At 42.1% G+C, this 16,321-nt stretch overlaps 2 protein-coding genes across 10 annotated transcripts in view; one reads left to right on the top strand and one right to left on the bottom strand.

The window, feature by feature from the left end:
• The window catches only part of sgcd (sarcoglycan, delta (dystrophin-associated glycoprotein)), a 153,702-nt gene that overhangs the window by 5,864 nt on the left and 131,517 nt on the right, over positions 1–16,321 (bottom strand). For all 3 annotated transcript variants that reach the window (XM_058086773.1, XM_058086772.1, XM_058086771.1), the window contains exons 6-7: positions 7,610–7,682; positions 1,407–1,530 (exon numbers count right to left, since the gene is read on the bottom strand). In XM_058086773.1, the coding sequence (XP_057942756.1) occupies positions 1,407–1,530; positions 7,610–7,682 (197 nt within the window). The remainder of the gene's footprint in view (positions 1–1,406; positions 1,531–7,609; positions 7,683–16,321) is intronic.
• Positions 1–16,321, top strand: part of LOC131138124 (uncharacterized) — a 141,042-nt gene that overhangs the window by 50,470 nt on the left and 74,251 nt on the right. The gene's annotated exons all lie outside the window — the stretch shown is intronic.

Raw genomic sequence — 16,321 nt, 5'->3', positions numbered from 1 at the left:
TGTGGGTCTTTTGGAAAGTTGACCTTGACATTCATGTTTTATTTTAATTCAATTAACATTAAGGCAACTAAGGTCAGGCCAAAATCGCATAAGCAAAGCAACATCATGCTAGGTTAGCATATTTGCTGAATGAAAACATAATGATCAAACTGATAGCTCGACTGATAGGTCAATTAATAGCTTTATTTTAAGATGCGTAGTGAAGTTTCTGTCTTAAAAGTAGGGATTGACCAATATGTTTTTGGGACCGATGCCGATACCGATTTTTTTCCATCACCCTTAACCGATGGCCGATTTTGCTTGGGCCGATATTTGTGGCTGATATTCATTTTGCTCCCTCAATTTACATGAAAAAATGACCATGATAACAAATATTCCAGGTCTCATGTTTAAACAAATCTTTATTGAAATGTAAACACTGAACACAGTAGGATTCAGCTTTCTTAAACACACATTTAAACGGTATTATCAACTTTAAAAGGAATAAATATTCAACCATGTATCAAAACATTCCTGTCGTAGTTTAAATTTATCCAGCATTGATGTGATGACTGCGTGTGTTGTGGGGTCCTCTGCCGCCTGGGCAGCTTGCCTGACTGTAAATCATGTGGCGGAAAATATATCGGCGAATTAGCGCGCGTATCGGCTGATACAAAAAAACGCAAATATCGACCCGATATATCGGTCGGCCGATGTATCGGTCGATCCTTACTTAAAAGGCATTTATTTATGTTTTATGGTTATGCTGTTTTACCTTGATATGTTTCAAATAACCATATTGACCCCTAAAAATGGAAATTCAAATGTGAGCAGAAGAACTTTTTGCAATAAACGGGATCGCCACAACCTGGTAACAAGATGTCCAATTGCAGTAACCAAAATGTGGAATTTCAGTAAACGGAATGTAGTATTGCACATATTGTAAATGAGTTTCACTTGAATGAATGAATCTTATTGCACATAATTCCAGTATTTCATATTTGAAGCTTATTGTACATAACAGTGAAGTGTGTGTTTTAGTAGTGCAAAAAGAAGTAATGTTCATTTATGATTGTAGTATAGATCATTTATGTGTATAGTGTGTTTATGTGACGGCCTTTTGTTGTTGCCACCTCCAGTTGAAAGACAAGCTTTTATTTATCAATATGTGCTATTAACTATATTTAAAAATTTAGCTAATGCCATGTTGTGGAGTTAACGAAACATACATTAGGGGGGGTTTCCTACAGCCACAGCAGGTAAAATTTTTTGACCCGGAGGTTATTTGCGTTTGTGCATCACTCAAGTTAGAGGCGTTAATTGGAGCATTTATGGTAAATTAGCTCATACATCCAATTTAGTGTGAATATTAGGATTACAGTTCAACTCATGACAGAAATATAGAGAAATATAAATATTAACCTCACCTCTCCGTCCTTGGATTCCAGTCGCAGCTCATTCCTGCAGATGGCTTGGATGTCTCCGGCTTCGGCCAGGATCTGGATGCCTTTGGGGGCCTCCATTAGTAGAGAGCGAGTGGGCGACTCCAGCCTGGAGGACAAAACAAAACACACACAAAAAAAACAAAACAACAGCAACTCATCAGCGTTTGGGTAGATCTTCAAAAAAGCAATATGCCTTTGTAGGATACCACCAACTTTTTACAACGATGACATTCGGATGCTACACGTATAACAAGCTATCCGTCATTTTGACATTTGCAGACTTGGCGGTGACTTGTATCCCCGTGCCGTAACAACAACATCAACCGCAGCAACACTGGCTGTTTGGGCAGATATTTTGCCGACTTATTCTGGTTTGTTTACAAACTGATTAGCAGTCTGTGCAGCTTACCAAATTAAAACATGAATCTTCTTTGCGTAACCCCGTTGCGCTCTCTGCCGCGCCCCCTTTTGAGTCGCATTAATTACAATGATTAATTCAAGACACACTTAACTTGTTTGATTTTCAGTTCAACTTTTTTTGAGCTTTTTTTTTTTCTGTTTATTTTAGTGTGTTTTGCATGCTGTATTATTAGCATTCTGGCTGGATGGACAACGATCAAGTGTTTAATATTGTCAACTAATATTCACAATGGTTAGCTTATTTTTACACTTGAATGACTTCCCCTCCACTCATACATTCATCATCTTCAGAGGTTGGATTGCGGGTGCAGCAGCCTCCAAAGTCAGCCACTTCCTGTCTACTCGACCCTCCCAGCCACGGAACACATCCTTCACCGCACCACATAAGGGTTCATTCATTCATTCATTCATTCATTTTCTACCGCTTTTCCTCACAAGGGTCGCGGGGGTGCTGGAGCCTATCCCAGCTGTCATAGTGAACATAGTGAAAAAAAGTTTCTCCTCCCACTCCCATATTTTTTTTCTTTTCCCAACTCAGCAGGACTCTAAAAACTGTTTTTAGGTAACAAAAAGGGTTTTTAGAGAGGCGGGGCACACCCTGGTCTGGTCGCCAGCCAGCCAATCACAGGGCACATATAGACAAACAACCATTCACACTCACATTCATACCTATGGACAATTTGGAGTCGCTAATTAACCTAGCATGTTTTTTGGAATGTGGGAGGAAACCGGAGTACCCGGAGAAAACACACACATGCAACAACATGCAAACTCCACACAGAGATGGCAGAGGGTGGAATCGAACCCTGGTCTCCTAGCTGTGAGGTCTGCACGCTAACCACTAGACCGCCGTGCCGCCTCACATAAGGGTTATTATTATCTTCATTCATTCATTTTCTACCGCTTTTTTCCTCACGAGGGTCGCGGGGGTGCTGGAGCCTATCCCAGCTGTCTTTGGGCGAGAGGCGGGGTACACCCTGGACTGGTGGCCAGCCAATCAAATAGACAAACAACCATTCACACTCACATTCATGGGTTATTATCTTAATTTTTTTTTTAATAATGTGACAGGGACGTCTTTATTTGTGGTTAAGAGTTAACACTGAAGAACGGCTGTTTTATTTTTTACCCGTCGATACTGAAGTCATTGATGTTAGCGTCTCACTCTGTGTATCAAAATCATCTATTAGGATTCTCTCGAACCACCGAAGAGAAAACAAAGCAAAAAAAAAAAAAAAACGATTAGCGCCAGCGGAGTTGAGAAGTGTTGTGTCATGACATTTAGTGAGCTTTGACACGACTTTAATCTGAAGAACAAGAGAGAAAATTGATCCGGTGTTAAGTGCAGGGTTGAATACTGAGTCAAGTCTCCCGGCTAAACTTCCCTCATCATTTCCCCTTTTGCACATGAAAGCAACATTTTAGGAGTATTTTGTTGTTGTTGTTTTTTTTGTTTTTTTTTTCTAATTTCCCCTCTACGATCAATAAGGTTTGTGTTTCTTCCTGGCAACACATCATATCTCCAGCTTGAATCAAAGGTTAATAACTTGCTATGCTTCCTGCTCGTATCTTCGCCTTTGGGAAAACAAAAATAAAAAGAAACAAACGGAAATGATTGGACGTCTCTGACATGATAGAAATTGCCAAGCCATCTTGCATTCTGTGTCCTTGGCGGTGTCCTCAAATGATCCGTGCTGTGCTGCGAACACAATGCTCGGAACACCGAGCTTATAAATATATAAGCGGGAGGAGAGTCAAAACGGGCCCGTGCGGCGAAAATCACAGGTTAAATGGCAATCTCGGTCGCTCTGTAACTTGGCTGATTGCTTCAATGGGCTTTGGTGAACACGGCTGAGTGGACAAAGACCACAGTGTCATCTCTATCGCTGGGAGAAGACTAGTAGAAAAGGAGAGACGTAATCGGAGATGACCACAATGTATCCCAGTGGACGTGAGGAAGTGAAATGATGAACTATTTATTCATTCATTCATTTTCTACCGCTTAGCTTCACTAGGGTGGGGGGTATGCTGGAGCCTATCCCAGCTGACTTGGGGCGAGAGGCGGGGTACACCCTGGACTGGTCGCCAGCCAGCCAATCACAGGGCACATGTAGACAAACAACCATTCACACTCACATTCATACCTATGGACAATTTGGAGTCGCTAATTAACTTAGCATGTTTTTGGAATGTGGGAGAACATCCACACACCTTGAGATCAGCAAATCTGATTATACTGTGAAATTTAAAAAAATATAAGTGCATGCTTTAGTGACTTTTTTGAGACCATGTTAACACCGGTTAGCTTATTTTTACACTTCAATGACCAAATGTGACAATGTTAAAAATGCCTTTGGGGGCAACTCGTTTATTAGCCACATGAATTTTCCTTATAACATCATGAGTTTTTTCCACATAAAATTGCTTTTATTCTCGGTACAATGCTACATTTTTATGAAAAAATGTATTCTTGTAAAATTACAGCTAATGCAAATTAATTTAAAAAATTACAATTATTTGTTTTATTTATTGCTCATAATATTATGGAAAAAAAATATAGAATATTACAACGTCCATCCATCCATCCATCCAAATGACAATTTCATTTGTTTTATTTGTTACTCATAATATTATGGGAAAATAAATTATAATTGAATTGAATATTCCAATGTCCATCCATTTTCCATACTGCTTATCCTCACTGGGTTCGGGGTATGCTGGAGCCTATCCCAGCTGACTTTGGGCGAGATGCTGGGTTTTTTTTCTCATAACATGACGTTATTCTCTTAAAATATATTTTTTTTTCTTTTAGATTTTATCTTCTGATAATTTGGGGGAAATTGTTTTTGCTGTTGTTTTTGTCAAAGTTTTCAAAGTGGTTAGCATGTAGACCACACAGTCAGGAGATCTGGAAGACCTGGGTTGGAATCTCCGCTAGGGCATCTCTGTATGGAGTTTGCATGTTCTTTCCGTGCATGCGTGGATTTTCTCTGGTTTCCTCCCACATTCCAAAAACATGCATGCATCTTGCCCAAAGACAGCTGGGATAGGCTCCATTATAGTGAGGATAAGCGGCATAGAAAATAAGTGGATGGATGAATGGGCTGCAAATGGGCCCCAGGCTACACTTTGGACACCCCTGACCTACGAGTTAATTAAGTTTCATTCCCCATTGCAGTTTGACTTCTTGATTTGATTTCTCTTATTTTCTAAGGAAAAGGTTCCAAAAGTGAACACATCAGACCAGATACGTACAACAGGATGTGATTCAACCCTGAAAGTATTGCAACAGCACACTTAAAAAGTGCGTTTGATGACTTTAAGCCCCTGCTGGAGTTCTACTTTGAGCGCTTTTTGTGTTTCTGGGGGAGTTTTGATCATATATATAAAGCATCCATAAGGGAGGACTCCCGGGACAATCATCACAGGATGGGCGTGAGTCTATCAAAGTGTCACTGACGGGTGAAACAACAAACAGTAACAAAAAAAAACCTACTTCCTTTATGGCCTCCCGCCTTGCCGTACCACTGTCACTTTCTACCATATTGCCTCATAAATACTGCTTTTATCGTTGCCGGAGATTGGCATCAATCACCACGCGCCCACGCTGCCATTTTAACTTCCACAAAGTCGCTACTCTGATGCAAGGACACACTCTTGCCACGCAGACGGATGACTGCTTGTAAAAGTGACAGCTGAGAAAAGATACCTGTGTGTTTAATATGATATTAGCTCAAAATAGGATTTGAATAGCGGACGGCTAGCTGCTGACGTGCTTGGGAGATTTGAGGGACTGTCGATGCATGTCGGCGCTGACGCGATGGGAGGGCTTTGCAAAAAATAATAAGTCTTTCTGACATGAAAAGGCAGCCGCTGCAACTCTGAAATAATAGATATTTGTCATTTTTTTCTATTCCCTCGCCATTCTTTCCTGACGCTTTCATCTTCTTTTCTCTCAAGCTCATCGCCTTCGTCTGCTCTTCACGTCTCCTGCTATGTTCTTCTTGGACTTTCTTTTCATTGTGCCGCTATAAAGATCTTTTTTTTTTTTTTGGAAGAGAAGTCATGCGGAGGAACCACAGCAAAGACCTCGGCTCTGAAGCTGTCTTGTTTGTACACACGACATGTGCAGAAAGCCTTCAAGACCGATGCAACCGATGTTAAAAGCGCAGACAGAAAAATATGCACTGTGATTCCCGGCTTCAACAAATGCCGAATCATATTCCACCACGCTTCCATGTAGGAATGGATGATCCCATCAGGGTTTCATGATGCCGATTTGGGAAAATTGTCATAATGACGAGCGGCACGGTGGTCTAGTGGTTAGCGCGCAGACCTCACAGCTAGGAGACCAGGGTTCAATTCTGTGTGGAGTTTGCATGTTCTCCCCGTGCATGCGTGGGTTTTCTCCGGGTACTCCGGTTTCCTCCCACATTCCAAAAACATGCTAGGTTAATTGGCGACTCCAAATTGTCCATAGGTATGAATGTGAGTGTGAATGGTTGTTTGTCTATATGTGCCCTGTGATTGGCTGGCCCCGCCTCTCGCCTGAAGACAGCTGGGATAGGCTCCAGCACCCCCGCGATCCTCGTGAGGAAAAAGCGGTAGAGAATTAATGAATGTCATAATGACAACAAGATAGGAAAAGTTAGTATGTACTAAATGAACGTGATAAACCGCTTGTGGCTTCCCAATGGGACAAAAACAAGCTACCCACTAACCGCATTGTTTGTTTGTTTTAAAAACAAAACACCACTGTGGTAAAAAAAAAAGTCACATTTGGAGTCTGAAGAGACAGGTAGAGGGCATAAACCAAAGATGGAAGGATAGCGGAGTAATCAAACATGCTAGCATCGATTAGCGAGACGCGTCATCATGTTAGCAAACCTACGTTAGATGTAAAACATTAACATTTCCTGTTAATGTCACGATAAATAAACTTCTTCCCGGAGTCCATTCATAATGTTCCTGCATTTGTACTTAGTTGAGCGGTTAGCATGCAGGCCTCACAGCTAGGAAACCCGAGTTCAATTCCACGCTCGGCCATCTCTGTGTGGAGTTTGCATTATTTCCCCGTGCATGCGTGGGTTTTCTCCGGGTACTCCGGTTTCCTCCCACATTCCAAAAACATGCTAGGTTAATTAGCGACTCCAAATTGTCCATAGGTATGAATGTGAGTGTGAATGGTTGTTTGTCTATATGTGCCCTGTGATTGGCTGGCGACCAGTCCAGGGTGTACCCCGCCTCTCTAAAAAACCTTTTTGTTACCTAAAAACAGTTTTTAGAGTCCTGCTGAGTTGGAAAAAGAAAAAAAATCTACCACTTCCACACAATATGGGAGGAGAAACTTTTTTTGTGTATGAATGTGACGCTGGGATAGGCTCCAGCACCCCTCGCAACCCTTGTGAGGATAAGCGGTAGAAAATGAATGAATGAATGTACTCATTTCCTGTCTTTCCATGAACACAGTCCAATTCCGACTTGACTGTCATCACATGTGACAGCAAAGAGTCCACGCCGTCATCTGTCCTTGCCTGCGCTCATTCCTTAAAAAAACACCCCCAGTTAATAGTAGTCCTCAAACCCCAGACAAGCCACCCCTGACTCGTTAAGAGTGATGTATCTTACTGCAGGCCGTGGATGTGTATGCATCATTAACGATGAAGAAGAAGACACTTAGTGCGTCCTGCTCTTTGGCTTCCTAAATCACTTTAACGCATGTTTAAGGTGGAATTGATGTGTGCGATATTAACAGGAGGACTCACCGCAACTCTTTGAACGGCTCGGCTCTAACGTGGGGTGTTTCCACAGACTTGCTGAAAACGGCTCCTTCGGCCCCTGGAAAAAAAGACACACAATGTTTCAGCAGCAGGGCCTTAAAAAAACAGCAGAGCGCTCTTGTCAAATAGAGGATCTGTGACTTGTGACAGTGGTTCTCAACTGGGTTGGCTTGGGGACCCGCTATTACCCTTGTAGTACCTGTGTTTTCACCATTAGCATATTGTAGCATGCAGGGGTTACCCAGCATACCTTGCGGCTTATAAATGTGGATATCTTTGCATGTGATTTCTTGTGTAAGCACCACCCTTGGCCATCTCTGTGTGGGGTTTGCATGTTCTCCCCGTGCATGCGTGGGTTTTTTCTCTGGGTACTCCGCTAGGTTAATTGGCCACTCCAAATTGTCCATAGGTATGAATGTGAGTGTGAATGGTTGTTTGTCTATATGTGCCCTGTGAGACAGCTGGGATAGGCTCCAGCAACCCCCGCCACCCTCGTGAGGAAAAGCGATAGAAAATTAATAAATATTTAATTTAATATAATATTTGATATTTAATTTTTATTTAATTGATAAATAATTTGATATTTTTTATTGATTTGTTTTTATTTTTTATTGTTTTTTTTTTTTAATTTTTACAAAAAAATTATCTGACAAATTTCATATAATAGAGCAAAAGCAGGATAATAAGCAGGCTAACACTAGCCTACTACTATTAGTAATAGACTCCAAATTGTCCATATGTAGGTATGAATGTGAGTGTGAATGGTTGTTTGTCTATATGTGCCCTGTGATTGGCTGGCCACCAGTCCAGGCCCAAAAGACAGCTGGGATAGGCTCCAGCACCCCCGCCGCGACCCAAATGAATGAATGAATAGGTAAAAACAGCAGAGCACTCTTGTCATATGGAGGATCTTTGATTAGCATGATTTTCCCGTGATTCTTCATACCTGCTGAATCGCTTTTGTTGAATATGTAAAACCCATCGTGAGTCAACCTGGGATCTTGCAAGGATTACGCGGATATAAGAAACATTTAATTGTAATGCAGAGCCATGAAAGGAAGTCTCTTTAAGTCTTTTGACGTGGTCTTTTAAAATCAAACACCGACGTAACGTTTTTCATTCCGCCCCATTCAACCTGTCAGGCGGTATAAGAAGTAGTTCCATACTCAAAAGTACTGCTTCTATTTATTGGTCTTTTATTTAACCACAATTGTTCTCAAGGTGATGTAACTTTATCAGAAAGTACACGTGTGGAAAAGGAAGTTACTCCACTGTTTGCAAAGCGGTTTCATCACTGCGTTTCGGGAAAGTAAAAGGAACAAGCTCTACTTTTCTAAATGTGAGCATTAAGTGTTCAGGCAAGCGTAAAAAAAAAACAAAACACAACAAAACAGACGGGTTGCAAAAAGAAAGTAGCTCATAAAAGCTGTGGTTACATTTAAATGGCGGCTGTTGTGAAGTGAGATAAAACACAAGCCTCACTTTAGAAAGCTCAGGTCTCCCCAGAGAAGAACCAGAACAAGCAGCTCTGCGCTTCTGGGTGTCATCTGCCTCAACGTGATATGACGAAGTATGAAAACCCTGTTACTCTGACACCATTTTAATATCACCGCGTGCTATTTTTAGGACAGGTTTTTGACACTGAAAATGCTTCATTCATTCATTCATTTTCTACTGCTTTTTCCTCGCGGGGGTGCTGGAGCCTATCCCAGCTGTCTTCGGGTGAGAGGCGGGGTACACTCTGGACTAGTCGCCAGCCAATCACAGGGCACATATAGACAAACAACCATTCACACTCACATTCATACCTATGGACAATTTGGAGTCGCCAATTAACCTAGCATGTTTTTGGAATGTGGGAGGAAACCGGAGTACCCGGAGAAAACCCACGCATGCACGGGGAGAACATGCAAACTCCACACAGAGATGGCAGAGGGTGGAATTGAACCCTGCTCTCCTAGCTATGAGGTCAGCGCGTTAACCACTAGACCGCCGTGCCGCCCTGAAAATGCTCCAATTAGCCAATTTTTTCAATTAACAGTCATAAGAGCGAGTGGGGGCGGCACGGCGGTCAAGTGGTTAGCGTGCAGACCTCACAGCTAGGAGACCAGGGTTCAATTCCACCTTAGGCCATCTCTGTATGGAGTTTGCATGTTCTCCCCGTGCATGCGTGGGTTTTCTCCGGGTACTCCGGTTTCCTCCCACATTCCAAAAACATGCTAGGTTAATTGGCCAATCCAAATTGTCCATAGGTATGAATGTGAGTGTGAATGGTTGTTTGTCTATATGTGCCCTGTGATTGGCTGGCGACCAGTCCAGGGTGTACCCCGCCTCTCGCCCGAAGACAGCTGGGATAGGCTCCAGCACCCCCGCGACCCTCGTGAGGAAAAAGCGGTAGTGAATGAATGAATGAATGAATGAAGAGCGAGTGGTCGCTGCGGTTTCTGCCAGCTGTGGCTGTAGGCAACCTCCTCCATGCATAAGATGGCAGTAACTGTACTTGAAGTATCAGGCAGTCATTGTCGTTTACAATAAACTCAGCAACCATGTTGGTTTGCCTCCTCTGCATCTCTCTCGGACCGACTCTAATGAGATGATAACTGACCACCCATTAGCATTTCATGCTAATGTGCAATCTCAGACCCCCCCTCCCCTTCTCAACCCCGGGCTGTGTTAGTTCAAGACCCTCATCAGCTCAACAACCACCTTCATCCTGGCTCAGCTAAAGAAAGAATAAAGGCTAGAGAACCAGACGCCATGCCGTGCCTTTTTTAGACACAAATTTATGTCATTTTCATGGCAAATGAAAGAAAGCACCATGACCAGATGGATGTGGACAATTTCTCGCCATCGGACCACCTGCAGCAGGACAAATGCGCCATGCTTTTCAACTAATGGCAGCAATTGAGGCAACCCATTAAGAAAAGTATCATTTCGGGAGAAGAAAAAAAAAAACAGCATTGATATTTCAAGCGCCAAGTAGAAATGTGGATGCTGATGGTGAATTGCATCCTTCGCCTTAATGCTGCCATTTGGGAACGTGTCACCCGCAAAATATCACTTGATGTTTGTTCTGTGAACAACATAATTCTGCCTTTTTTTTAACTCAGGTGAAAAACTGTTTTTAAATTGGCACATTGTGATCGTTTGGTATCCCGTTGTTGATGGATATATTAGACCAGACAAAAGTAGGTCAGTTTTGATTCATATTTGCTGGTAATACATGAACATCTTGTGTCTTCTATATCAGTGTTTTTCAACCTTTTTTTGAGCCACGGCATGTTTTTTACATTGGAAAAATCTTGTGGCACACCACTAACCAAAAATGTTACAAAATGTCACCACGATTTAATTATTTGGCAACGTAAATATTGTGATATTAATAACGACTCCCAGCACTGCGTGTTTATTCGTCCATCTTGGATCACACACCCAACACCAAATCTCATAATACTTACTTTACACAAGTCACCCCTTGTTTATTGCGGTTAATTGGTTCCAGACCTAACCAGACCTCCATAGCATCATCTTTCTAAATATGATTTTAACCTTTTATTAGAACCCTCTACACATGAAATAACACCCCTATAGTCACATTTATACTCATATTACCAGATATAGGTGATATAATTAGAGGAAATAAGCCATCAACATCCCATATTCATTCATTCATTCATTTTCTACCGCTTTTTCCTCATGAGGGTCGCGGGGGTGCTGGAGCCTATCCCAGCTGTCTTCGGGCGAGAGGCGGGGTACACCCTAGACTGGTCGCCAGCCAATCACAGGGCACATATAGACAAACAACCATTCACACTCACATTCATACCTATGGACAATTTGGAGTCACCAATTAATCAACATCCTTTAATCCCTTAAAATTTATTTGTATTGTACTTCATTTAGTCATTGTTTATGCTTGAAAATACTTAATTTAGGCCAAGAATATGTAAAAATTGCTTCATATGCATTTTTTTTTTTACTTAAAATAGGCCGTAATTTTTGAGAGTGAGAACATGATGTTTGAGTGTACTATGGTATCTTAGGCTGATTAATTTGACAACCTTAAATACGAACGTCACACAAAGTAACCAGTTTGCCCTGTAAGCCTTCCTTTAACCACCATTTTCCTTATTCTACTATGAATGGCCCAACTATGGATCAACAAAACAACTTAAAAGTGTCTAAACAGCCTCCAAATTGCAGGATAAATATTACGGTTATAAATCTTCCATCTCCGCTTCTATTTGTCTCTATCCAAAACCCGGGCCTCATCCACATAAAATTCACACTACCCATTTATCCTGCTGCATGTTTCATAAGATTCTGATTAATTCAGGTAGTGGGCGACTAAAACCGGTGGGAGGAACCGAGGAGGATGAAAAGGGAGGTTGAGGAAACCGGGACTTATGTATAATGAGGGATGAAACGATGATGAAGGAGGAAAACACAAGCAGAGTCACTTTTAGCACAAAAAAAATAAAATAAAAATAAAACACAACCAATGAAATCATCTCAGGAGAGGAGGTGTGATATTTTTGCTGGGTAGCAGCAGAAGCGGAAATTAGACCCCGGAATGAGTTTTATAGATCCTCTGATGAAGGCTCCTAGGTTACATGTTTACGAGACAAAGAGACGAGGGAGAGGAAGGGGCGGCGTGACCGGGCGCCATGTAAGCGGAGCTAGTCTGCATTGATCGTCATCGACGGAGCCACAGATGACGACTGATTACACCGCAGTTAAGATGCGCTGGAGAGGAACGATGCAACACACCTCTGGGACAGGCGATAGCTAAAACTATACTGATGGTCATCTGTCCCGATGGTGATCTATTTTTGATATATTTCTATCACTAGTGGTCCCCGCCAAACATTATGACGTTTCCAATTTGTGTTATTTTTTCCTATAATATGCCAAGAGCCAATAAAGAATAAGCCAAATGGTCCCTGGGCCGCACTTTGGACACCCTTTCTTTTATAGCTCTGCATGGCATGACGTCGACTCTGTGGGCTCTCATCGACTATTTAGCTTGTTAGCTTCCCTTTTGCGAGTGAATAACGGTAATTAAAGAGAAAAGGAGAGTGTTTCTGCCGCTGAAACCCATCAATGTGTCAACGCCAGGTCAGGAGATCTAAAACTAGAGAAGAAGTAATGTTTTTTTTTTAAGGTACGCAACAAAATCCATCAATTTTGTCGCCATTTTAAGCTTTGTTGTGCATTATCTGCTCTATATTCATCAAACAGTCATCTAACAGTCTAAAAATCTGAATGGCACAAAACGTCCCGAGGAGCTCTTAAGAACGAAGCTCCATGAAGCTCGTCTAATAAGTTGGCTGCCAGCACTCCCAAACTATTTCATGAGCGTTATTATGCACAAAGAGTGTGTGTGTGGGTGAATTAAAATGAGTTTAAACACACACACACACACTCATACACACACACGTTCCGGCGCTAATCAGCTCACCCGAGCACTCTTCAAGTCGACGTCCCCGCCAGGCTTATTTGCAGAGGGATATCAAACGTCCTGCTCGCTATCATTCTTTCCAATTAGAAGCTCAGGACTTCATGGCTGCAGGCTTAAAACACTCTGACATCGACAGACAGACGGACAGACAAGCGAGCGGACACGGGAGTGCTGCCTCTATCGCTTTCACGGTTGAGGTCGTTTTTTTTTTTTTTCCCTTTTGTCCAACCGTCTGTCTCCATCGCCTTTCAGGTGACCGTTCAGTTCATTCATTTGTCGCGCAAGACTCTGTATTACTTTTTCCGTGTTGGCACTATAAGGTTAGCACATCAGGAACTGACCCAGAAAACAATAGGAAGCCGGTTAGTCACCCACTAGATGGATTTATATTCGTTATAGTTTATATTTAACTCAGAAAGAAGGATTAAAGCAGCTGCAAGGAACGCTACGTGTACTTTGTCCATTTTTAGAATACATATACACTGTAACTAGTCAATAGATACAACAACGTTGCAACACCAGCGTAGCTTTGTGAGCTAAAGTGCTACAACAACAACAACATCAACAAAAAACACAATCAAATTCACAGCTCCCATGTCTGCAGCTGACTGATGGATAGTTGGCAGAGTTATAACCTGTATTTTAAGATGTGTAGCGAAGCCTGCTTTCACTCATGAAGTTCACATGCACTCATCCTTCGATTATCACGGTTAAGTCATTCACTACCAAAGACGTATTTATATGTATTTTATGTTTTTTTGTTTGTTTTTTTGCATGAGAGGTGATGATGCAACTCCACAGTAGACGAGACCATGTTTGATGCAGTATTATTCATTCATTCATTCATTTTCTACTGCTTATCCTCACAAGGGTCGCAGGGGGTGCTGGAGCCTATCCCAGCTGTCATTCGTGCAAAAGGCGGGGTACACCCTGGACTGGTGGCCAGCCAATCACAGGGCACATATAGACAAACAACCATTCACACTCACATTCATACCTATGGACAATTTGGAGTCGCCAATTAACCTAGCATGTTTTTGGAATGTGGGAGGAAACCGGAGTACCCGGAGAAAACCCACGCATGCACGGGGAGAACATGCAAACTCCACACAGAGATGGCCGAGGGTGGAATTGAACTCAGGTCTCCTAGTTGTGAGGTCTGCGCGCTAATCACTAGGCTGCCGTGCAGCCCTGATGCAGTTTTATGCTCCATTTAAAAAAATATATATATTTCAAAAAGTGCATGGGCGGCATGGCGGTCGAGTGGTTAGCGCACAGACCTCACAGCTAGGAGACCAGGGTTCAATTCCCACATTCCAAAAACATGCTAGGTTAATTGGCAACTCCAAATTGTCCATAGGTATGAATGTGAGTGTGAATGGTTGTTTGTCTATATGTGCCCTGTGATTGGCTGGCCACCAGTCCAGGGTGTACCCCGCCTCTCGCCCGAAGACAGCTGGGATAGGCTCCAGCACCCCCTACGACCCTCGTGAGGAAAAAGCGGTAGAAAATGAATGATTGAATGAAAAAGTGCATTTTATAAGAACTCGACCTGCATCTCTGCCATTGTAATACACAAGGCCAGCAACCAGGAAGTGAAAATGACAGAACACAATATCTGGGTGCCTTGAAAAATCAGTCAAAATCATCAAAAATGGTCGCTACGGAGAGGGACGGCTTTTGAAAAATGGCGCGATAAGTCAATTTCTGTGAAGTAGGATTCCTTATAATTTAGGCAAAAATACATACAATTTACTTCAATATGTGTAAATATTGATTTTTCTGCCAATAATAATAGAATAGGCCATATTCAACAACAAAACAGCATGAGTTATGATTTATGTATATATTAATTTTCAGAAATGTTTTACTGCATATCCTCACTACGGTCAGGGGGTGCTGGAGCCTATCCCAGCTGTCTTCAAGCGAGAGGCGGGGTACACCCTGGACTGGTCGCCAGCCAATCACAGGGCACATATAGACAAACAACCATTCCCACCACATGATTTATGTATGTATGATTTTTGATATTTTGTACGGGTGAAGTAATCACACATCTCTTCCTCATTCCCTGAGAAAGGAACAAAACAAAGCTGAGTATCTCTTATGTTTGTCCAACTATGTAAACGTGTCAAAAACTTCTTCCCCATTTGAATGTAAGAGACATCCTTTAATTTCCTGTCCCGGCCCAAAAGCACATCTCGCCAATCGGTGTTCATCACTCTACCGTCTGTCGACACGCTGTTGTTGCTGCATGATATAAGCCAAGATGAATGATTTATATTCACATCCAGTCGTACAAACTATCAGGAGCTTGTCCCGTCTCTCCGTATCGCAAACCAAAGAAGAGCTGTTTGCAATTGGAGCGTTCCGTCAGCAGGAGGCCAAAGTCACTTACTTCTGCTTGTTTACCTCGCATTTCCGATCAATTCAATTCCATCCTTTTTATCGCAGCGTGCTAATGCAGTGGTGACACGCTGTTTGACAGGCTAAACTCGCTGATGAGATGCACAATTGCCACCTTTCATGAAAAAAAAAAAAAAAAACATTGAGAGGAGAAAGGGCAAAGTGTCTCAGCAGGGCGCGCTGACTATTTATTAGCGAAGGTCTTCTGGCTACACCTCCGGGCTGAATGAAATACTAAAAAGGGAAGCGTATTAAAAGTGTGCCGCGCAGAAAACAGACGGAGCAAATGAGGGAATGATGGAGAGAAATAATTGGGGGCAAAGAGAGGAAAGTAGCAAGAGAATGTAAAACTTCCGGCGCTGCATACAGAAGAGTTGCTGGCATTTTATGCACAAGGTAGCACAATGTTAGCTTACTTTTAATTGGATTTCATTAAAATTAAAATCACTGCACACACATACATTATATATAAATTTTATATACGTATATATATATATATACGGATATAACGGTTATATACGGTTGAAAAATGGCAACAATTCACATTTTCCACTCTTGGATTTTAAGTAAGATGTAACAAATGTTTGTTAATCACATCAAATATCGAGACCAGGGTTCAATTCCACCCTCGGCCATCTCTGTGTGGAGTTTGCATGTTCTCCTTGTGCATGCGTGGGTTTTCTCCGGGTACTCCGGTTTCCTCCCACATTCCAAAAACATGCTAGGTTAATTAGCGACTCCAAATTGTCCATAGGTATGAATGTGAGTGTGAATGGTTGTTTGTCTATATGTGTCCTGTGATTGGCTGGCCACCAGTCCAGGGTGATTTG

This window comes from Doryrhamphus excisus, chromosome 11 (genome assembly GCF_030265055.1).
Source record: "Doryrhamphus excisus isolate RoL2022-K1 chromosome 11, RoL_Dexc_1.0, whole genome shotgun sequence".
Lineage (NCBI taxonomy): Eukaryota > Metazoa > Chordata > Actinopteri > Syngnathiformes > Syngnathidae > Doryrhamphus > Doryrhamphus excisus.
The sequence above is the reverse complement of the archived record's forward strand: the minus strand, read 5'-3'. Positions and strand labels throughout refer to the sequence as shown.